At 50.8% G+C, this 22,496-nt stretch overlaps 1 protein-coding gene and 1 pseudogene across 5 annotated transcripts in view; one reads left to right on the top strand and one right to left on the bottom strand.

Annotated features, from left to right (window-relative positions):
• LOC131488057 (phospholipase A and acyltransferase 3-like) overlaps positions 1-21,537 on the top strand; it is a 41,114-nt gene extending 19,577 nt beyond the window's left edge. For all 5 annotated transcript variants that reach the window (XM_058689389.1, XM_058689386.1, XM_058689388.1 and 2 more), the window contains 3 exons: positions 7,481-7,583; positions 13,948-14,216; positions 21,267-21,537. In XM_058689389.1, the coding sequence (XP_058545372.1) occupies positions 7,481-7,583; positions 13,948-14,216; positions 21,267-21,368 (474 nt within the window). In that variant the 3' untranslated portion in view covers positions 21,369-21,537. The remainder of the gene's footprint in view (positions 1-7,480; positions 7,584-13,947; positions 14,217-21,266) is intronic.
• On the bottom strand, positions 9,509-10,630 carry LOC131488056 (peroxiredoxin-1-like; annotated as a pseudogene).
• Positions 21,538-22,496: the final 959 nt, after the last annotated feature.

The raw sequence follows: 22,496 nt of genomic DNA, 5'->3' as shown, positions 1-22,496 counted from the left end.
CTGTTTTGTGACCCAGTATATGATCTATCTTGGAGAATGTTCCATGTGCACTCGAGAAGAAAGTATATTCTGTTGCTTTGGGATGCAGAGTTCTAAATATATCTGTCAAGTCCATCTGATCCAATGTATCATTCAGGGCCCTTGTTTCTTTCTTTTTTTTTTTTTTTTTAATTTTTTTTTTCAACGTTTTTTATTTATTTTGGGGACAGAGAGAGACAGAGCATGAACGGGGGAGGGGCAGAGAGAGAGAGGGAGACACAGAATCGGAAACAGGCTCCAGGCTCCGAGCCATCAGCCCAGAGCCTGACGCGGGGCTCGAACTCACGGACCGCGAGATCGTGACCTGGCTGAAGTCGGACGCTTAACCGACTGCGCCACCCAGGCGCCCCTCAGGGCCCTTGTTTCTTTATTGACGGTGTGTCTAGATGATCTATCCATTTCTGTAAGTGGAGAGTTAAAGTCCCCTGTAATGACCACATTCTTATCAATAAGGTTGCTTATGTTTATGAGTAATTGTTTTATATATTTGGGGGCTCCGGTATTTGGCACATAGACATTTATAATTGTTAGGTCTTCCTGATGGATAGACCCTGTAATTATTATATAATGCCCTTCTTCATCCTTTGTTACAGCGTTTAATTTAAAGTCTAGTTTGTCTGATATAAGTATGGCTACTCCAGCTTTCTTTTGGCTTCCAGTAGCATGATAAATAGATCTCCATCCCCTCACTCTCAATCTAAAGGTGTCCTCAGGTCTAAAATGAGTCTCTTGTAGACAGCAAATAGATGGGTCTTGTTTTTTTATCCATTCTGATACCCTATGTCTTTTGGTTGGCGCATTTAATCCATTTACATTCAGTGTTATTATAGAAAGATACGGGTTTAGAGTCATTGTAATGTCTGTATGTTTTGTGCTTGTAGTGATGTCTCTGGTACTTTGTCTCACAGGATCCCCCTTAGGATCTCTTGTAGGGCTGGTTTAGTGGTGACAAATTCCTTCAGTTTTTGTTTGTTTGGGAAGACCTTTATCTCTCCTTCTATTCTAAATGACAGACTTGCTGGATAAAGGATTCTCGGCTGCATATTTTTTCTGTTTAGCACACTGAAGATCTCGTGCCAAGCCTTTCTGGCCTGCCAAGTTTCAAAAGAGAGATCAGTCACGAGTCTTATAGGTCTCCCTTTATATGTGAGGGCACGTTTATCCCTTGCTGCTTTCAGAATTTTCTCTTTATCCTTGTATTTTGCCAGTTTCACTATGATATGTCGTGCAGAAGATCGATTCAAGTTACGTCTGAAGGGAGTTCTCTGTGCCTCTTGGATTTCAATGCCTTTTTCCTTCCCCAGTTCAGGGAAGTTCTCAGCTATTATTTCTTCAAGTACCCCTTCAGCACCTTTCCCTCTCTCTTCCTCCTCTGGGATACCAATTATGCGTATATTATTTATTTTTAGTGTATAACTTAGTTCTCTAATTTTCCCCTCATACTCCTGGATTTTTTTATCTCTCTTTTTCTCAGCTTCCTCTTTTTCCATAACTTTATCTTCTAGTTCACCTATTCTCTCCTCTGCCTCTTCAAGCCGAGCCGTCGTGGTTTCCATTTTGTTTTGCATTTCGTTTAAAGCGTTTTTCAGCTCCTCGTGACTGTTCCTTAGTCCCTTGATCTCTGTGGCAAGAGATTCTCTGCTGTCCTCTATACTGTTTTCAAGCCCAGCCATTAATTTTATGACTATTATTCTAAATTCACTTTCTGTTATATTATTTCAATCCTTTTTGATCAGTTCATTAGCTGTTGTTATTTCCTGGAGATTCTTCTGAGGGGAATTCTTCCGTTTGGTCATTTTGGATAGTCCCTGGAGTGGTGAGGACCCGCAGGGCACTTCCCCCGTGCTGTGGTTATAACTGGAGTTGGTGGGCGGGGTCGCAGTCCTACCTGATGTCTGCCCCCAGCCCACAGCTGGGGCCACAGTCAGACTGGTGTGTGCCTTCTCTTCCCCTCTCCTAGGGGCAGGATTCACTGTGGGGTGGCGTGGCCCGTCTGGGCTACTTGCACACTGCCACGCTTGTGGTGCTGGGGATCTGGCGTATTAGCTGGAGTGGGTAGGCAAGGTGCAGGGGGGCAGGTGGGGCAGGCTTAGCTCGCTTCTCCTTAGGTGATCCACTTCAGGAGGGGCCCTGTGGCAGCGGGAGGGGGTCAGATCCGCTGCCGGAGGTTTGGCTCCGCAGAAGCACAGAGTTGGGTGTTGGCGCGGAGCGAGCAAGTTCCCTGGCAGGGACCGGTTCCCTTTGGGATTTTGGCTGGGGGATGGGCGGGGGAGATGGCGCTGGCGAGCGCCTTTGTTCCCCGCCAAACTGAGCTCTGTCGTCTGGGGGGCTCAGCGGCTCTCCCTCCCGTTGTCCTCCAGCCCTCCCGTTCTCCGAGCAGAGCTGTTAGCTTATAACCTTCCAGATGTCAAGTCCCGCTTGCTGTCGGAACACAGTCCATCCGGCCCCTACGCTTTTGCCAGCCAGACTCGGGGGCTCCGCTTGGCCGGCGAGCCGCCCCTCCGCCCCGGCTCCCTCCCGCCGGTCCGTGGAGCGCGCACCGCCTCGCCGCCCTTCCTCCCCTCTTCCGCGGGCCTCTCGTCTGCGCTTGGCTCCGGAGACTCCTCCGTTCTGCTAATCCTCTGGTGGTTTTCTGGGTTCTTTAGGCAGGTGTAGGTGGAATCTAAGTGATCAGCAGGATGCGCGGTGAGCCCAGCGTCCTCCTACGCCGCCGTCTTCCTATCGTCTATTTCTTATTTTTTAAAATTTACATCCAAATTAGTTAGCGTATAGTGCAACAATGATTTCAGGAGTAGATTCCTTAATGCCCCTGACCCATTTAGCCCATCCCCCCTCCCACCACCCCTCCAATAACCCTCGGTTTGTTCTCCATATTTCTGAGTCTCTTCTGTTTTGTCCTCCTCCCTGTTTTTATATTATTTTTGCTTCCCTTCCCTTATGCTCATCTGTTTTGTCTCTTAAATTCCTCATATGAGTGAAGTCATATGATATTTGTCTTTCTTTGACTAATTTCGCTTAGCATAATACCCTCCAGTTCCATCCACGTAGTTGCAGATGGCAAGATTTCATTCTTTTTGACTGCCGAGTAATACTCCGTTGTATCTATATACCACATCTTCTTTATCCATTCATCCATCGGTGGACATTTGGGCTCTTTCCATACTTTGGCTATTGTTGATCGTGCTGCTATAAACATTGGGGTGCATGTGTCCCTTCGAAACAGCACACCTATATCCCTTGTAGTGCAATTGCTGGGTCGTAGGGTAGTTCTATTTTTAGAAAATGATACTGTTTTCCAGAGTGGCTGCACCAGCTTTTATTCGCACCAACAATGCAAAAGAGATCCTCTTCCTCCACATCCTCACCAACATCTGTTGTTGCCGGAGTTGTTAATGTGAGCCATTCTGACAGGTGGGAGGTGGTATTTCATTGTGGTTTCGATTTGTATTTCCCTGGTGATGAGCGATGTGGAGCATTTGTTCATGTGTTGGTTGGCCATCTGGATGTCTTCTTTGGCAAAGTGTCTATTCATGTCTGTTGCCCGTTTCTTCACTGGATTATTTGTTTTTTGGGTGTTGGGTTTGAGAAGTTCTTTGCAGATTTTGGATACTAACCCTGTATCTGATAGGTCATTTGCAAGTATCTTCTCCCATTCTGTCAGTTGCCTTTTAGTTTTGCTGAGTGTTTCCTTCACTGTACAGAAGCTTTTTATTTTGATGAGGTTCCCAGTAGTTCATTTTTGCTTTTGTTTCCCTTGCCTCCGGAGACGTATTGAGTTAGAAGTTGCTGTGGCCAAGGTCAAAGAGGTTTTTGCCTGCTTTCTCCTCGAGGATTTGGATGGCTTCCCGTCTTACATTGAGGTCTTTCAACCATTTTGAGTTTATTTTTGCATCTGGTGTAAGAAAGTGGTCCAGGTTCATTCTTCTGCATGTCGCTGTCCAGTTTTCCCAGCACCACTTGCTGAAGAGACTGTCTTTATTCCATTGGATATTCTTTCCTGTTTGGTCAAAGATTAGTTGGCCATACATTTGTGGGTCCATTTCTGGGTTCTCTATTCTGTACCATTGATCTGAGTGTCTGTTCTTGTGCCACAAAGTCAGATTCTTAACGACTGAGCCACTCAGGCGTCCCCTTTCTTTTCTTTAATAATTTTAGGGTTTTTTTTGTTTTTGTTTTTGTTTTTTTTCAACGTTTATTTATTTTTGGGACAGAGAGAGACAGAGCATGAATGGGGGAGGGACAGAGAGAGAGGGAGACACAGAATCGGAAACAGGCTCCAGGCTCCGAGCCATCAGCTCAGAGCCCGACGCGGGGCTTGAACCCACGGACCACGAGATCGTGACCTGGCTGAAGTCGGACGCTCAACCAACTGCGCCACCCAGGCGCCCCAATTTTAGTTTTTTTAATACATGTTTTTAATGTTTATTATTTTTGAGAGAGAGAGAGAGAGAGAGAAAGAAACAGAGACAGAGAGTAAGCAGGGAAGGGGCAGAGAGAGAGGGAGACACAGAATCCGAAGCAGGCTCCAGGCTCTGAGCTCTCAGCACACAGCCCGACCCGGGGCTCAAACTCACAGACTGCAAGATCATGACCTGAGCTGACGTCGGCCGCTTAACTGACTGAGCCACCCAGGCACCCCTAATAGTTCTAATTTTTAAAAAAGTTTATTTGTTTTAGCAATCTCCACACCCAACGTGGGGCTTGAACTCACAACCCTGAATCAAGAGCCGCTCCCTCCACAACTGAGCCGGCCAGGCGCCCCTTTAGCGTTCATTTCTATGAGTTTTCACCAACACACATGACGGCATAGCTGTCACCACCATCAGATACAGAACATTACGGAAAGTTTGTTCCTCCCTCCTGCCCCTTTGTTGTCCACTCCTCTCCCCACTCCTAGCCCCTGGCAATCACGGATCGTTTTTCCCTCCTATAGTGACGGCTTTTCTGGAACGAGACATACATGGGCTAATACATTGCACTGCTTTTCGGGTATGGCTTCCTTTACTGAGCACCAGGCTTTTGCCGCCCTGTTACCTTTTGATGTTTACGGTTATAAGGTTTGAATTTCTTTGTAGATATTTTTGTCATTGCAATAAAAAAAATTTTTTTTCAGGCATCCTTCTATGTGTAGACCTCCTTTCACTGGTATTTGTCTGGAACACAGTGAGCTCCTCGGGTCTGCACACCCACCAACTGCTCATTGCCTGACATCTTATTACTGATGGTCAAACTGTCTCCTGTTGTAGTCGGTGGGCTTCCTGAGGGCTGGATCCCTGCCTTGTCTTCATGTCCTTGCTTATTCATGGGGACCCCCAGCTAAACTCCCTTTGGGGGATTTCTGAAGACCCCCTAATTCTCACCAAACAATACACAATACATTTTTTTCTTTTATTCTGGAAAACAAGTGGGATTCATAAATTGCAACCATTGTCCATTGTTCCGAAGTAGGTTCCCAGTAAGGTCGGGGAGCCTTCTTTTTGGCAGACTATTTACAATCACTGCAGAAGAGAACATGATTTATCCATAACGTTTCTGTGAAAAGATTTTTTTCCTGTCATATGTAATAGTTATTTGCAGTTTTAATGTTTGTATAAATAGAAATGAACTTGCCATTGACCTTGCTTCGTAGGCCTTGTGGAGTTGTGATTGGCTAGTCCCACTAACCTTTGTTTTTATCCCCAGGGAGGCCATGCAGGGGTGAGTCCTCCCCATCGCATCCTTGATGAAATCTCTGTCAGGTCCGTGGAGCTTGGCGGTGGAATGTGGGCGAGCCCCCGTGGGTCTGCCCACCAAGGGCAAGCAGGCCAGAGGCTCCCCCCCACCCCAGATCCTTCACTCGCTGAAGACTAAAGGGATTTTCCTTGCTCATTAAAGAGATTTAAGATTGGCTTGGATCAGACGGGCGCCTGGGTGGTGCAGTCGGTTAAGCGTCTGACTTCAGTCAGGTCACGATCTTGCGGTCTGTGAGTTCGAGCCCCGCGTCGGGCTCTGGGCTGATGGCTCGGAGCCTGGAGCCTGTTTCCGATTCTGTGTCTCCCTCTCTCTCTGCCCCTCCCCCGTTCATGCTCTGTCTCTCTCTGTCCCAAAAATAAATAAAAAACGTTGAAAAAAAAATTAAAAAAAAAAAGATTGGCTTGGATCAGAGAAGCTTGTCACCCCTGATTCTGGTCCAAATCGAATGCTCCCACCCCCAGCACTTAGCATAGGGTCTGTTGCTGGTCCCTCAATAATGCTAAGGCAAGTGATCTCGAACCTCTCTGAAGTTTTCTCTGGCTCTGCCCCACGCGCCCCAGCAGGGTAGGGCTCCCAGTGGCATTTCCCTGGCACACACGCACCCACTCACCCCTGCACGCACTTCTTGTGAGGCAGTAAGAAGTATAATTTTGGGTTTTTGTCTCCAATTCCTGGCACGAGGCTTCTAAAACCCTTGTAATTTCCTGACTGACAGGAGAAGAGAGGAGAATCTTTCATTATTCTTAACAACCCCCTTCCACCCACACTGGAGTTTCTGCTCATGAGGTGATGAGAGTTCAGAGCTGGAGGAACTGACCTGATTAGAGGGCTGGAAATTTCAGCCCCACCTCCGACCTCCTGGGAGGGGAGAGAGGCTGGAGGGCGAGATCATGGCTAAGGACCCATGAATGAATGAATCATGCCTGTGTAACTAACGCAGCCTCTGTGAGGGGTTCGGAGAGCTTCTGGGTTGGTGAACACAGGGAGGTGCTGGGAGAGTGGCACCCCGGACAGCTGTGTGCGTCCCACATGCCTTCCGGGTGCGGCGCGTCTCTGCCGTCTGGCTGTTCTGAGTTGCATGCTTTATAACAAACCGGTGATCTAGTAAGTGAATGGTTCCTGAGTTCTGTGAGCCATTCTAGCCAATTATAGAACCTGAGCGGGGGCGGGGGGGATATGGGAACCCCTGATTTATAGCTGGTTGGTCAGAAGCGCAGGTGACACCCAGGACTTGTGACTGGCAGCTGAAGTGGAGTTGGCGGGGGGGCAGCCTTGGGGGACTGAGCCCTGAACCCGTGGGGTCGGTGTTAACTCTGGGCAGTGAGTGTCAGAATCGGGGTAAATTGTACGACATCCAGTCCATTTCCACCGAGGATCGAATGGCTTGGTGTGGAAAAACCACATATCTGGTGTTAGAAGTGTTGGTGTGAGTATAGTGTACAGGAGGAAGAAGTTTCCTTTATTCATATACTAACATTCACACACACACACACACACACACACAGCCACTCGTCATTGGGATGAGCAGCTGGGAGGACATTACTTCCAGAGACATACCAATTCTTGGTCAGGCCCAAGGCCAGGTTGCGGAGTACCTAAGAGACACCCTCCCAATTTGACAGCCTCTGGCAAGGGACCCCGGCCTCTGCTACCTGGTTCCAAGGTCTCACTTGTGCCACCTCTAACAGCCCTGTTCTTGATTTTGCAGCCAGAGCCCAAAGTTGGAGACCTGATTGAGATTTTCCGCCCTTTCTACAGACACTGGGCCATCTACGTTGGCGATGGATATGTGGTCCACCTGGCACCCCCAAGTAAGGGCGCAGAGGGCCTCCGCTGTGCTGGGGCTGGGAGGAGAGGGAGATGGGCGGCTGTGGGTAACAGGTGACCTCAGCTCCCCGCCTGGTGGCTGGTTCCTGAGTGCTGCGGGGAGGCAATCTGGTGTGAGGCAATGGTTTTCCAACTCTGCCCCTTGGGACCCTAAGGGTTCCCTATAGGGGCTGAGGTGGGCTTCCAAGGGGGTGGCTCTGCTTTTATGTTTTGTTTTTGTTTTTGTCTTGAGAGAGAGAATGTGAGCAGGGGACAGGGGCAGACAGAGAGGAGAGAGAGAGAATCCCAAACAGGCTCTGAGTTTAGTGCAGAGCCTGACATGGGGCTTGATCCCACAACCCTGGGATCATGACCTGAGCCAAAATCAGGAGTTGGATGCTTAACTGACTGAGCCATGCAGGTGCCCAGAACACATTCAACTCTTTTTTTTTTTTTTTTTTAACGTTTATTTATTTTTGAGACAGAGAGAGACAGAGCATGAGCGGGAAAGGGGTAGAGCGAGGGAGACACAGAATCTGAAACAGTCTCCAGGCTCTGAGCTGTCAGCACGGAGCCCGACGCGGGGCTCGAACTCACGGACCGTGAGATCGTGACCTGAGCCGAAGTCGGACGCTCAACTGACTGAGCCACCCAGGCGCCCCAACACATTCAACTCTTAAGTGTAAAGCTCCCTGAGAGAGCATGGGCTTTTGGGCAGCAGGTTTGGTGGTGAACCTAGTTTCTAGCCTTCAGTCTTGGTTTCCTTATCTGTGAACTGAGGCTAAGAACACTTCACCAGGAGAATCGTTGTGACGGTCCCCCATCACTTTTCTTACACCTTTTTTTTTCGCTTAAACTGAGGTATAACATAAATATAGTAAAGTACAGAAACATAGTAAAGTGTATAGTCAGTGAATTAAAAAAAAAAAGTCTCCATCCGTGTGACAGTGACCCAGATCAAGATCTGGAACATTTCCCCTACCCTAAGAGGCTCCCTCTTATCACTGCCCCACCCCCACCCCCAGGGACGATCGCTATTGTAGCTTCTCTTGCCATAAATCAGTTTTGCCTGCTCTAGACCTTCATGTCAGAAGAGCTGCATAGTCTGTGCTCCTTTGTGTCTGGCTTCTTTCCTTCAGCCCGTGAGAGTCATCGGCTTGTGAGTAGCAAGTTCTTTATCATTGCCGGGTGTTTTCTGTTATGTGAATACACCTTGGTTTGTTATCTGTTCTCCCGCTGACGGACATTGGATTGGTTCCAGTTTTCGGCTGCTGTGAATACAGTTGCTGTGGACATTCTTGGACAAGTCTTTTGCCCCCACCCTCCCCCTTCCTCTAACTAATGGCCTCACCCCCATGTCTTCTCTAGATAACTCCCTGTAGAGCGAATCTTTGATTGTCTACCATGGCCATCAACGCTTCTTCACTTGCCTGTCCCTCTTCGGTTCCCTCCACTGGGCTGTGTCTTTGTTTAGCCCCCTCCCGAAGTAGCCCTTCTCACAGCTACTGAAAGACCTTTCACATCTTGACAAAGCTAAAGGTCCATCTTCTCGTCAAAACTTACTAGGCTTCTCTGCAGCATTTGACGCGAGCAACCTCTCTCTGGTCTTCACCCAGCACCCGTCTTTCTTCCTCTCTCACTGGGCCCTCCTTTCATGGTCTCCTGTGTGGGCTCTTCATCCTGTCCCATATCCCTCGTCCTTCCAGCACTTTCTATTGGTGGATGTTTCCTAAGCCCATACCCGCAGCTTAGGCCTCCCCGCTCAGCTTCAGCCTTGTACATAGCCTCTTGACCACTTGGCATCTCCACTCGGGTGTCCAGTTGGCACATTGAACTTGACACGCCCTGAAAGTCTCCAGTGGATGACACTACCCAGCTTCTGGAGCCCAAAATCCAGGCGTCATCCTCAATCCTTCTCACCCCGCATCTGATCCACCAGGAAAGCTGGTTGCCTTTTCTCCAAGACAGACCCCGGGTCTGATCACTTCTCACCGTCTCCACTGTCGTGCCCTGGGGTAAGCCACCATTCTCTCCTCTGAAGCTTCCGGCTGGTCTCTCTGCCCCTCGCCCGCTTGTGGCCCGTCCCTCCTTCCCTGGGCAGCCAGCATGATCATTCTAAAGTATAAATCTGATTATGTGACTTCTCTCCTTAAAATTCCTCCCCCCTCTCAGTTCAAGTTTAATAGAAACAACCAAAGATCAAAAGCGATGCCCCACTTCCGTGCCGATCAGGTGGCCTGCCCCATAGCACAGCCTGAGCTGTGACCAGGAAGAAAGGAAGGAAGGCTGGCCCGAGGAAGAAAGGCTGGCCTCCCCAGCCCCTGCAGGAAAGGCCTGTCCTATCCCAGTACCAAATCTAAAGTCTTGTGTTTTAAGCATGACAATGGTACAAAAGAGGTTTTGTTTTCATGGCCGCCCACTGCAGCCCGGCCCGAAAATGACCCAGCGCTCGCCTCTGCTTAGAGAATTATTCTTTGCTCTTCTGGACATCGGGCTTGACTGTATCACTGTCAGGCTTTCAGCCAGCTGGGCCCACTCCCCCCCATGCTTGTCAGTCAACTGGGAGGCCTGAACGAGTCTCAGAGTCTCATCCACAGAGCGGCCGACAGGGAGGTCATTCACATGATGTGCCGAAGGATTCCTTCATGATCAATGATAAAGAGGCCCCTGAACGAGATGCCTTCATCAGCCTTGAAGACTCCATTGTCCTGAGCGATGGTACCCTGGGGGTGAGATACCTGGGTCCCAGTCCTGGGTGTGTGGATCCACGACAGAAGTGAGAGTCCACAGAAGCACCAATCACTTGCAGTCGAGTTTCTTACATTCTCCCGTCCTGTCACTGACAGCAAAGATCTCCGTGGGGGACGCGAAGGTGAAAAGACAAGAGAGTAGGAGAAGAACACAGCGTAGATTTTCCTTAGTGGTCAGAGAGGCTGATGCCTTTGAACTGGTCATCTGGCATAACGGCCGTGGCTTTGTACTTGGGGGCAGGGTGCCCAGTTTTGGCATTTCCTGAGGCCATCTTGCTATCTGGCCCCTAACCACTCTCGAGCACCAGAGCTCACCTGGATGCCTCCCCCTTCATGGCACCCTAAGTTGAGTAGGGCAGGTCCCCGGGAGGGGGGGGGGATGAGGAAAAAGTGCCAACCGGGGTGTGGGGGTGTGGGAGTGCTTCTCACCAGCTCTGAGACAACGTGCCAAAGACCAGTTGGGAAGAAGATGCCCCTTAAAATTCTTTTTTTTTTTAAATTTGTTTTAAGCTTACTCATTTTTGTGAGAGAGAGAGACAGAGCATGAGCAGGGGAGGGGCAGAGAGGGGGGTGCGGGACACAGAATCCAAAGCAGGCTCCAGGCTCTGAGCTGTCAGCACGGAGCCCGATGTGGGGCTCGAACTCACGAACCGCGAGATCATGACCTGAGCTGAAGTCAGATGCTTAACTGACTGAACCACCCAGGTGCCCCAATCCTTTTTTTTTAAATGTTTGTTTTTGGGAGAGAGCAAGAGAGAGAGTGCGAATGAACAGGGGAGGGGCAGAGAGAGAGACAGAGCGTCCGAAGCAGGCTCTGCGCTGACAGCAGAGAGCCTGATGGGGGGCTCGAACTCACCTGAATGAAGTCGGAGGCCTAACTGACTGAGCCACCCAACCACCCCCAAATTCTTGATCGGCTTTTCCATGACACATAGAGTAAGACTCAAAGTTTATACTGTGGCCCATGAGGTCCGGTGTGGTCTGGCCTCTGCTTGCCTCTCTGACCCTCATCTTTCTCTCCCCTCCTCCTGGGTCTCTGGATTGCAGCCACACCGGCCTCCCTGCAGCCTCTGGAGCCTACCACACTCTTCCTTCTGGAGGCCCTTGCCCTTGCCCTTGCCCTTCCTTTTGCATGTGATGCTCCTTCCCGGATCTCAGCACAGCTGCCTTGCCCCCATCATTCCAGGCTCCACTCGACGCCCATTCCCTGGGGTGGCCCTCCCCTTCCCGAGCCTCCCCTCTCCTGTAATCCTCTCCTAGTCATCGTCTCCTGTAATATTTCACCTAATCTAATCCAGAGCATATTCACTACCTAGAAGTACCTGATTTTGTGTATTTGTTCCTTATCGGGGTGAGTCCTCTCACTGGAATATGAGCCACTTGAGGGGAGGCACCCTGTCCGGTTCATGCCACTCTCTCCAGCACCTTGGACAAGGCCTGACACACAGGAGGGCCTCCGTGTTGACTGACTGCACAGTGGATGTACCTGGTGGACAGGAGACGGGAGGGCATGGCAGGGATCCTGGGGACAGGTGTGTGTCACGGGTCATTGGGTGGGTGATGCTCCTTTAATGGGAAAAGTTGCTTCCACATGTATCTTCTCACGAGAGCTACGCAGGAATCTTGCCAGATAGGTCAGGACCGACCTCATGATACTCAGGAAATGGTAGAAATCAGAGTTGGAAGGAAGCATGGAGAACGACCCTAATGATCGTGACAGCTGACACTTGCTGGGCACTCCCCTTGTTCCAGGCACCAGAGAAGTCACCTTACATGGCCAGGTCTGATCATCCTTGCAGCCCCCACTGCGGTACAGTAGGGACAGAGAGGGCTGTTATCATCTGTGTCCTACAAGGACTTAGAGACTCTGAGAAGTTAAGCACCTTGCCCAAGGTCACACAGCAGATAGAAGTGGAGGTGGGAGTTGAACTCTGGCTGCCTGGCTCTCCATTCTGGGCCTTTAACCGTGATGTTATACTGCCCAGTCTGATATTTCCCCCAATTCAGTCATCAAATGTGTGCCATACACATGTGCCCTTTCTATGATTGCTTAATTAATATTTTCTTTTTTTAAAAAAAGATTTGTTTTTAAGTTTATTTATTTTCAGAGAGAGAGCATGAAGAGGGAAGGGACAGAGAGAGAGAGAGAGGGAGAGGGAGAGGGAGAGGGAGAGAGAATCCCAAGCAGGCTCCCTGCTGTCAGCACAGAGCCTGACGCAGGGCTCGAGCCCACACACCATGAGATCGTGACCTGAGCAGAAAATCAAGAGTCGGATGCTCAGCTGACTGAGCCACCCAGGCATCCTACTTAATTCATATTTTCTTTAACGGCTAACTGAAAAAAAATTTTCTTAATGTTTATTTATTTTTGAGAGAACGCGCGAGCAGGGGAGGGACAGAGAGAGAGGGAGACGCAGAATCGGAAGCAGGCTCCAGGCTCTGAGCCGTCGGCCCAGAGCCCGACGCGGGGCCCGAACCCACAGACCGCGAGATCATGACCTGAGCCGAAGTTGGATGCTCAACCGACTGAGCCACGCAGGCGCCCCTATTTTTTTTAAATTGAAGTATAGCTGACACACGATGTTCCATTAGCTTCAGGTGTGCAGTGAAGGGACAAGTCTGCCCGTTCCGCTGTGCTCACCGCAAGTCTAGACGCCATCCGCCCCCAGAAGAGGCTACTACGACATCCCTAATGACACTCCCTGTGCTGTGCCTTTTATCCCCGTGACTGCCTCACCCCGTAACTGGAAGCCTGTACCTCCCACTCCCACCCCACCCCTGCTCCTTCCCCTCTGGCGACCACCGTTTCATTCATTCATGACATTTGGAGGCAAAGGTCATTTCATTCATAAGACATTCTGTTTATGTCTTATGGGTCTGTTTCTGCTTTTCGTTTATCTCTTTAGTCATTTGTTTCGTTTTTCAAGTTCCACGTGTACGTGAAATTATACGGAATCCACCTTTCCCCGTCTGACTTCTTTCGCTTCGCGTTAATACCCTCAAGCTCCACCCGTGTTGTTGCAAATAGCAAGACCTCATCCTTTTTTGTGGCTGAGTAATATTCCACAGGCAGTTTAATTTCTGGAGCTTTGGTGTCCCTTCCAGTCCCTCAGCCTCGGCCGGGGCCGTGCCAGTGCACCCAGTGGGCCTCCCTGGCACCACGTCTCGAGGAACTGCTCCCAGAAGTCTGGGAGCTACAGATCCACCTTTTCGGCAGGAATCAGCCTTGTATTTGTCACGGGAGCGCATCCCTGCTGGACTCCCAGAAGGGTCATACTCTATTCCCCTAGGGAGATGGCTGTGCTCAGGGCCCATATTTGCACAGCCAAGAGGGCCCCTGAGGAGTCACGGGGTGTAGAAGGTCGGCTTCTCTGGGTCCAAAAAAAAAAAAAAATCACACCAAATCCCCAAACTTGACCACTCCACATTTCAGATAAGGAAACCGGGGCCCAGAGACCGCAAGTACCTTCTCCAAAGCCACACAGCAGGTATCTGGCCCTGCTCCCCGTTCCCTCCCACATCGGCTCACGCTCTCGTGGTTGGTGCCAAGGGCCTGCGGACGGACCCCGACGGGCCTGCCCGGGACCGATCCCTCTGTCTCCTCTTTGTGAATCCTCAGGTGAAATTGCGGGAGCGGGTGCGGCCAGCATCATGTCCACCCTGACTGAGAAGGCCGTGGTGAAAAAAGAGCGGCTGGATGACGTGGTCGGGAGAGACAGGTACCAGGTCAATAACAAACATGACGACAAGTACTCGCCGCTGCCTCCCGGCAAAATCGTCCAGCGGGCGGAGCAGCTGGTGGGCCAGGAGCTGCCCTACTCGCTGCCCTGTGAGAACTGCGAGCACTTTGTGAACGAGCTGCGCTACGGAGTCGCCCGCAGCGATCAGGTGCGTCCCCAGCCTGTGTCCCTGTCCCCACCGCAGCCGGGCCATTCCGTCAGCTGACTGTGGCTGGGCGTCAGGCACAAAGACGATGAAGCAGTTAGAGGCAGGATCCCTGCCGTCGTCAGCCGCTGCCTTGATGGAATCCTGTGTTTTGAATAACCTTCTTCTTTTTTTTTTTTTTTAAGTTTATTTATTTATTTTGGGAGAGGGGAGCACAAGTGGGGGAGGGGCAGGGGGAGAGAGAGAGAGAGAGAGAGAGAGAGAGAGAGAGAGAGAGAGAAACCCAAGCAGGCTCCGGACTGTCCGTGCAGAGCCTGACACGGGGCTCAAACTCACGAACCATGAGATCATGACGTGAGCCACCCAGGGGCCCCAACACTATTCTTCTTTTATCCAGTTAGAACTTTGCTAAGAGTGAAGAAAGCGCACGTTAGAATTTTCCTGTGCCCAGGAATAATTCTGGGGCTTCGCGCGGGGGAGCTGTGTCGTCTAACCGCCTAATTTTCTGTGGTCTAACAGAATTTCAGTCTGTCCGCTTAAAAAACCAAAAAGGCAGATTTCTTCGCCTTTCTAACGAGGGACAGCTTTTTCTGTTTCATGCTGTTCTCCTTGAAGGCCTGTGTGTGCTCACACCATGTGGCCCTTTTTTGTGATCAGAGCTCCCATAATTCAGCGCGGAGCCTGGGCTCACCCAGCAGCCCCGCGACTAGGAAATGCTCGGTGGTGGCCGTAGTGCTGACTCTCTCAGGCTGGTCACTACCCGGCCCCCCCCCCCCCCCCAATCCCCCGTAAAATGTGCACTATCAGAACTAACTAGAGACCATTTTCTTGCATTTGATGATACCCTTTGATGCCTCACGGACCACGCTCGCAGTCAGGCTATTGTGGTTTTCCTTGACAAAGTACCTTTTGTCTGAAGCCGCTGCCTCAGCATTTGGCCTCACTCTGTGAGGTTCTGTAGAGAACTGGGGGCGCGTTGTGCCTCCTGCATCATCTGAAACTGTTTGTCCCACCCGGACAGATCCGTTGAGCGAGGAAAACGCCGGGGACAAGTGCTTTCGGGCAGGTTCCATAACAGAGAAGCACAGCTGTCACAAGGCCATGCCGGATTTCCTCCAGGAGGAAGGCTAAAGGTTGGCTTGTAGGCAAATGTCAGGTCAGCAGCTTCGTCCGGACTCCGTCGTCATGCCTTCTGGCTGCTGGGAACGGCGGTTCTGGGTACCACGCTCGTGACGTCAGTGATGCGGGCGTATTTCCTGACACCGCGCACAGCTATGGTGGGTCCATTTATGGCCCACGTAAGCCTGGGCAGCACCAAGATGTATATATTTTTCACCATCGAAGACCTCCAAGTTCTTCTCTCCAGGGGGTCATGTAGGAGTTTGGGCAGCCACAGCATCCAATCCAGGCAGCCTGTGAGCTTAGGTGGCAAGGGCAGTGTCGACCGTGTTGGGTAAGTGTGTTCGTTTTGGGTGTCAAGTTCATAGTTTCCATCCTTTTTATTCCTGCAATTTTTGGCACGTTGTCCTCATTGGACTTCTTGGCATAAAAGCGAGGATCGAAAATCGTTGTCTTTGCTGTCCCTGGTTCTGCTTCAACGGCTGACTTGGTTTGTGGGTGAGATTTCTTGATCCCCGTTCATGATGCTTTTTCCTGCCTTCGTTGGGAAAAAGCACAGTTTTGCTGATTTGGGGCATTGTGTCTTCATTGGGGACAGTGGCTGTGGGCGGAAGGGAGGGCTGGCTCTCCCTGTGCTTTGTCACGGGAGCCCGTGCCCCCAGAGTTGCGCCTGGATAGTGCTGGAAATGGGAAGAGGCCGAACTTTCTCACGGTTTCTTGCTGATCTGAATTGTTTCCGCGGAGTTTTGTTACCTTCAGTGTTGCTGCTGCACCTGATAACACGTGAAGGGCGGAACCGGTGGCTGTGAGGACACGGTGGCTTAGAAGCTGGGAAAGAAACTGGGGAAAGGGCCACTGGATACATTGGCTCTGCGGCCGGAGTGTACATTAGGGCAACTGACTTCTGTGTTGGGGATGTTTTTTTCTTTTTTAATGTGTATTTATTTATTTTGAGAGAGAGAGAGAGAGAGCAGGGGAGGAGCAGAGAAAGAGGGAGAGAGAGAGAATCCCAAGCAGGCTCTGCGCTGTCACTGCAGAGCCCAATGCGGGATTCCAACCCATGAACCATGCGATCATGACCTGAGCAGGAACCGAGAGTTGGACGTGCAACCGACCGAGCCACCCAGGTGCCCCTTGGGGTGTTTTCTAAGCTTCAGAGTACATCCTCAACACTCACTAGCAGAGGCTTTTTATTGACACCGAAACGAGGGTCTTAACGTCCACAGAGCTCATCTATGGCCACCACGTTTCAGCTCAGTGGCAGACTGTCGTGTTCTCGAATTATACAAGGAGAGTGCTGTGCACATCGAATGGACTTGAATGTTGAGGTGAAAAAAGAGCCGGGGACAGCAGATCTAATTCCTGAAAGCCTATCAGAGGTAGACAGAGTCCTGTCGTCTGGAACACCAATAGCAAAGCTGAGTGCACTCTTAGGCACTTGAGACAAACCAGGTTGAAGGGCAGAGGTCAGAGGTAAGGGGAAGGTTTCCAACAAAGTGAAGGATGAATCTGAGCTGTGTGTGTGTGTGTGTGTGTGTGTGTGTGTGTGTGTGCGCGTGCACACGTGCAGGCGTGCAGGAGCCCCCAGTGGCCCCGTCACAAAGCCAGACTATCACAACAGCAATCATTTAATCACATGCTTCTGTTCGATCAGCGTAACACATAGTTGTCTGTGTGATGCATCAGCGACGTTTTCCCGTGGCTGTTTGCTGGGATGTCACGTGTGTGTCTTCCTGAAATGCCCGTAGTCTTTGCCTCACCTATGGGATGGCTTCCCCATCACCGTCCTGCCTTTCAAGTCTTGTAGACATGGCGTCGGCATTCCAAGTGGGTGCAGAAGGGTTTCGCGGCAGGTTTCTGAGCTAACTGTGGTTGCCTCTATTTTTTTGTCTTTTGGTGTTGTTGTTTCTGGAGAAGTCTTTGAAATTTAATTTTTAATCTTTCCAAGTAATGCATGCACACAATTTGTAAAGACAACCAGGGCTCAGGGTACCCTACCCCACACCTCTCTACTCCTCCCCATCCCCCCCAGCAGCCACTCTTCTCTCTTTGAGTTTGGCATGTACCTATTTCTGAATTTCTTGTATTATATTTCTTCTTATTATTTTAACGTTTATTTAGTTTTGAGACGGGGGGAGGGGCAGAGAGAGAGGGAGAGAGATAGAGAGAGAGAGAGAGGGAGAGAGAGAGAGAATGAGAGGGGGAGGGGCAGAGAGAGAGGGAGAGAGAGAGACTTCCAAGCAGGCTCCATGTCACAGCGTGGAGCCCAACATGGGCCTTGAACGCATGAACCATGAGATCGTGACCTGAGCCGAAACCAAGAGTTGGACCCCTAACCGACGGAGCTCCCCAGGCGCCCCAGGGTTTCCTTTTTCCTCGAAGATAATTATTATCCCCTTTCATTGCTTAGTTTTCCTTGTACCTATTGTCAGTTCTCCCCACACTGTCTGATTAGCCCTCAGTACAGTTTTCCACAAGGGAAATCATGTCCAAGTAATCTATCAGTTCCAGGATGTTCTCTTTGGACACATGCATCCCCGAGATGGCCATTCTGCCGTCAGTGCTGGTTGGCTCTTGGCTGACCGCATGGTTTTAGCCCAGGATTTCCCTTTGCTGTCTTCCTTGGGATTTCCTTTGCCTTTCTCTTGGGTCGGATACCCTGGTTCCATGATCTCTTCATTTCTTATTTCTCGGATTTTCTCTTAATTTACGTAGACCACATCCCTCAGAAGTTGCTTTAGGTTCGAAAGACAGTACATGAGATAACGGGGATGCTGAGGCACACCGCTCTTACCTGGTTTGGTTACTGTATAAGCTTCCTCTGGCTGCCGTCACAAATTACCACAAATTTAGTAGCTTAAAACAACCCAGAGTTACTGCCTTACCGTCGTGGAGGTCAGAGGTCTAAAAATGGTTTCACTGGGCTAAAATCAAGGTGCCAGCAGGGCTGTGTTCTTTTCTGGAGATTCCGGGAGAGAATCTATTTTCTTGCCTTTTCTGGCTTCTAGAGGCTTCCTGCGCTGCTCGGCTTGAAGCCCGTCCTCCATGTTCAAAATGGTTCAAAATGTAACTTCATGGTTACACCTTGGAGCCCACGTGGGTAACCCAAGGTTAGATCCCCTTTTTAGGGTAAGTTGACTAGCAACCTAATTCTATCTGTACTCTTAGTTCTCTCTCGCCATGTAGCACAATATACTTCCAGGTCCCTGGAATTAGGACATGGACGTCTTCAGGGGGCCATATTTCTGCCTCCCGGTTACTCTCTACAGCTGGCACAAGGCTGTTGTCCCGGGGATCTCCCCTCCCCATCATGCTGGAGAAATTCTCTTCTGTCCACTTTCGTACCGGAGCGCCCCCTCTTCTGCACCTCGTGTCTTCTTTCGTGGTTTACTCCCTTGTTCTGGCGGGAACCTTCTTTAGCAGCTTCTTGAAAAAGGATGTATGGAAGGTACATTTTTGAAAACCCTGTGTTTCTGAATTATTTTGTTTTACCCTTGCACCTGATTTGATAGTTTGGATACGGAATTTCTAGTTTAGAAATTGTTTTGCTCTAGAATTTTGGAGGCAATATTCCATTGTCTTCTTGTTTCCGGAATTGCTTTGGAGAAATCTAAAGCGATCCCAACTCTTGATCTCTTGATCTTTCCTCTGTTTCCTGTTTTTCTTCCCTGTGCTAGCATTTGGAGTATCTTTTCTTTACCCAATTTTCTTTATTATTATTATTATTATTATTTTTAATATTGAGAGAAAAAGAGAGAGAGAGAGCACTAGTGGGGGAGAGGGGCAGAAGGAGAGAGGGAGAGAGAATTCCAAGCAGGCTCCGTGCTCAGCCCAGAACCCAAAGCGGGGGCTCGATCCCACGACCCTGGGATCATGACCTGAGATGAAATCAAGAGTCGGACGCTCAACCCACTGAGGCACCCAAGTGCCTCTCTTTACCCAGTTTTCTAAAATTTAACAGGCGTGTGCCTTGGGGTGGGTCTACGTTTATCCATCATGATGGGCCTCAGATCACCATTTCCATCTGAAAACCTGTCTCGCTTAGTCCATGGATCATTTCATTGTTGATTCTCCTCTGTGTTTCCTGTATTATCTCTTTCTGGAACGTCTATTATTCAGATATTGGCCTGCCTGGATTATTCCCTCTTGTTTCCTTTGGCTTCTGTTTTCTTTGTCTTCATCTTTTGGCTCTTTTTAAAAAAAAAATTTTTTTTTCTGAGAGATTTCCTCAACTTTATCTTTCAAACTTTCTATTGAGTCTGTCATTTCCATTGTGCTTTCTAAGAATTGTTTTTATTCTCTCAATATTCTATTACTTGTTATACACCGTGTGTTATTTATTGGATGCAGTACGTCCTCTTATTCTCTAGCGATCAGTTTTAAAAAAGATGTTTTATTTCCTCGATACGGTTTCTGGGTGCCTGGGTGGCTCATTCGGCTAAGCATCCGACTCTTGATTTCAGCTTGGGTCGTGATCTCACGGTTCGTGGGTTCGGGCCCCACATCAGGCTCCGTGCTGACAGTGTGGAGCCTGCTTGAGATTCTCCCTCTCCCCCCCCCCCTCTCTGCCCCTCCCCTGCTCTCTCTCTCTCTCTGTCTCAAAATAAATAAATAAACTTTAAAAAACTAAACCTAGTTATTAAAAAACATAGATACGGTTTCTGGTTCCCCAGATTGTGTTTTGTTGGTTTTGCTCTCTGTCTCCTGTTTCAGAGTCTTCCTCAGATGTCTGGTATCCTGGTCGTATGCTCATGACTCAGGGTGGGTGGTTTCCTGCAGAATGGAAAGTCTGAGTGAACTGAGAGGGGGCGGTGGCTTGCTGACTTTGAGTTTCACTTCTGGGTGACATAGGTGGACAGTTTGTTGGGGAATCTTCGTATCGGCATCTTTTGTTTTTACTTGGGCTGGTCAGATGCCCTGGGAAAGTTTTCCTGACTCTTGTGTGATGGGTCAAGTTCTGGGAGCAGAGAGGGGCAGGCGGGCCAAGGGTCTCACCTTTAGCATGTTTCTGGTCTGTCCCTCCCTTGTTTTGGGCACATCCTCGTGTGTGCTTCTGGATTTCCGTTTCACCGTCTGCCGAGCATAAACTTTCAGACTTCCGCTGTGGTTAAGGAGGGGTCCGGGGACCTAGCCACAGAGCTCTCTCTCCTGTTTCCGGAGCCAATAGGTGATCTTTCCTGAGGATCCTGTGGTACAACTCGGGTGGATCCTCAACTTTTCCTGCTGCTGCCTTAGAATGTAGAGTTCCGTGGGTCCCTTGTGGAATTATGCCTAAAACGAGTGCCTTACTCGTTTTAGGAGAGAGTGTAATTTGACACACGTTCACTTTTTACCCTGAAATCTACTCTGACTTTTGCGACACTTTCCCCCCCGCCTCCCCAGTACAAGCAATACGAGTCAGCAATCCCAATAAAGTATGACATCACTACTGCTCGTAGTCGGGGGCTCATATAAGAACTCGTAGAGAGCATCTCTGTGCCTGGCAGAACTGGGCACGGGGGTGCAGCCAGACACAAGGCAAGGGAGACAGGCGAGGTCCTGGCTCTCATGAAGGTCAAGGTTGCCATACTGACCATTCAACACGAGTTCCTGCCCCGCTTTGCACTCGCTTCAAGGGCTCCCCGCAGCCACCCGGGCTTCGCCGCCCTGCCCTTCGCACAACCGCGCTCTGGGGGTTTATGTGCTTTCAATACCCACAGAGTGAATCGAGTTGCCCTTAGGCCCATGTGCGTTCCTGGCCAGCTGGCTCCATCCATCTGTTCTTTCCCCATCCAGCCCTCTTCTCCCCATTTCCCTGCCAATATCCGTTGACTCCCGGGTTTGTTGAGTGGGCCAAGGGGCACGTGAGTCTCCCGGAGCGGAGCGTTCTTGTCGCAGGTACGGCCTGCACGTGGAGTCCCCACAGAGTCTGATCTCCCCTCCGCTCTCTTGCAGGTCAGAGACGCCGTCGTGGCGGCTGGCATCGCTGGCGTGGGCTTGGCCGCCGTGGGCCTCATGGGAGTCATGTTCTCCAGAAACAAGCGGCAGAAGCAATGAGTGGGAAGGGACCGTCCCAGCAGCAGTGACTTTTGTACACTCAGGGGGTCTTGTCGGGCCGGAGGTGTTGAGGTTTCGGTTTGCGGATTTCATGCTGTTTGATGATACGGCTTATTTTCGCAGGATAAAATAAAGCCCAGTAAGGGAGGATTTTGCTGGAGGAAATGCAGCAAGAGCTGCCTGGTGTGAAGTGTGTCAGGCGCACAGCCGGGCCCTGTTCCTTGTGCCCTGGACCCTCTGGTGGTCTTCCCTGCCTTTGTCTTTGCCAGCTGCGTTCTTCCCCTTGTAGGAAACAGGCCGACTCCTGAGCTCAAGTAATGGGCATCTCGGGTTGCGGGGAGACAGGCGAGCAGCCGGGGAGACGGACAGATGGACGTGACCGATGCGCGAGGACGGGACCCTTGGCCTGGAACGAGACCCGGGACGGCTTCTTCCGGGGCTCAGCAGCCGAGGTCTGCGGATGGTCAGTGGAGCCAAAGCCCAAACCAAAGCCCGAACCAAACCTCTGCCCGAAGGAAACTCGGTGTGTGCTCTCACCGATGTTGTGAAAACCCCCCTCGCCTCCCCCGGCTCCCCACACCTTTCCTCTGCCTTGTCACCCCCAGCCCCCTGCGCGCCCCTCTTTCCTGGCCACTCGGGCTGGCCGTGTCCCCCCGCCCCCGAGTCTCGGATCTCGTACCCCTCCTGTGGCCCCCTCTTCCCGTGGCCCCTCCGCTCCACGCCCCCCATCCCCGGTGGCTCTCAGCTTTCAAGCCCAGCCTGCCGCTTGGCCAGTCAGCCCTGCCCACGGGGCCGGGTCACAGGGAAGCCTCAGACCCCGGCTGCGGCTGCCCCCACGACCGGTCTCCCCTGGGGACGAGGCACCACCTTCTGTGGCTTGAGGTCTGCCGCTGCTGCTGGCCGGACTTGGCAGGTGTTCAGAGGGGCCACTTGTCTGCAGGGGGGCTTTCGTGGCTTCCTCAGAAGTACTCTGCTGGGGCCAAGAGGCCTGCCCTCCACAGGGCAAGGCTTCTCCATCTGGTTGCAGATCTGTCCTTTTGTCGGCCCTGCTTGCCCGGAGACCTTCGTCTGTCAGACTCCCGGACGGGACTTGCCCGTGGCTCCCTGCCAGCTCCCTCCTGCTTGGCC

This window comes from Neofelis nebulosa, chromosome 10, assembly GCF_028018385.1.
Source record: "Neofelis nebulosa isolate mNeoNeb1 chromosome 10, mNeoNeb1.pri, whole genome shotgun sequence".
NCBI classification, from domain to species: domain Eukaryota; kingdom Metazoa; phylum Chordata; class Mammalia; order Carnivora; family Felidae; genus Neofelis; species Neofelis nebulosa.
The sequence above is the reverse complement of the archived record's forward strand: the minus strand, read 5'-3'. Positions and strand labels throughout refer to the sequence as shown.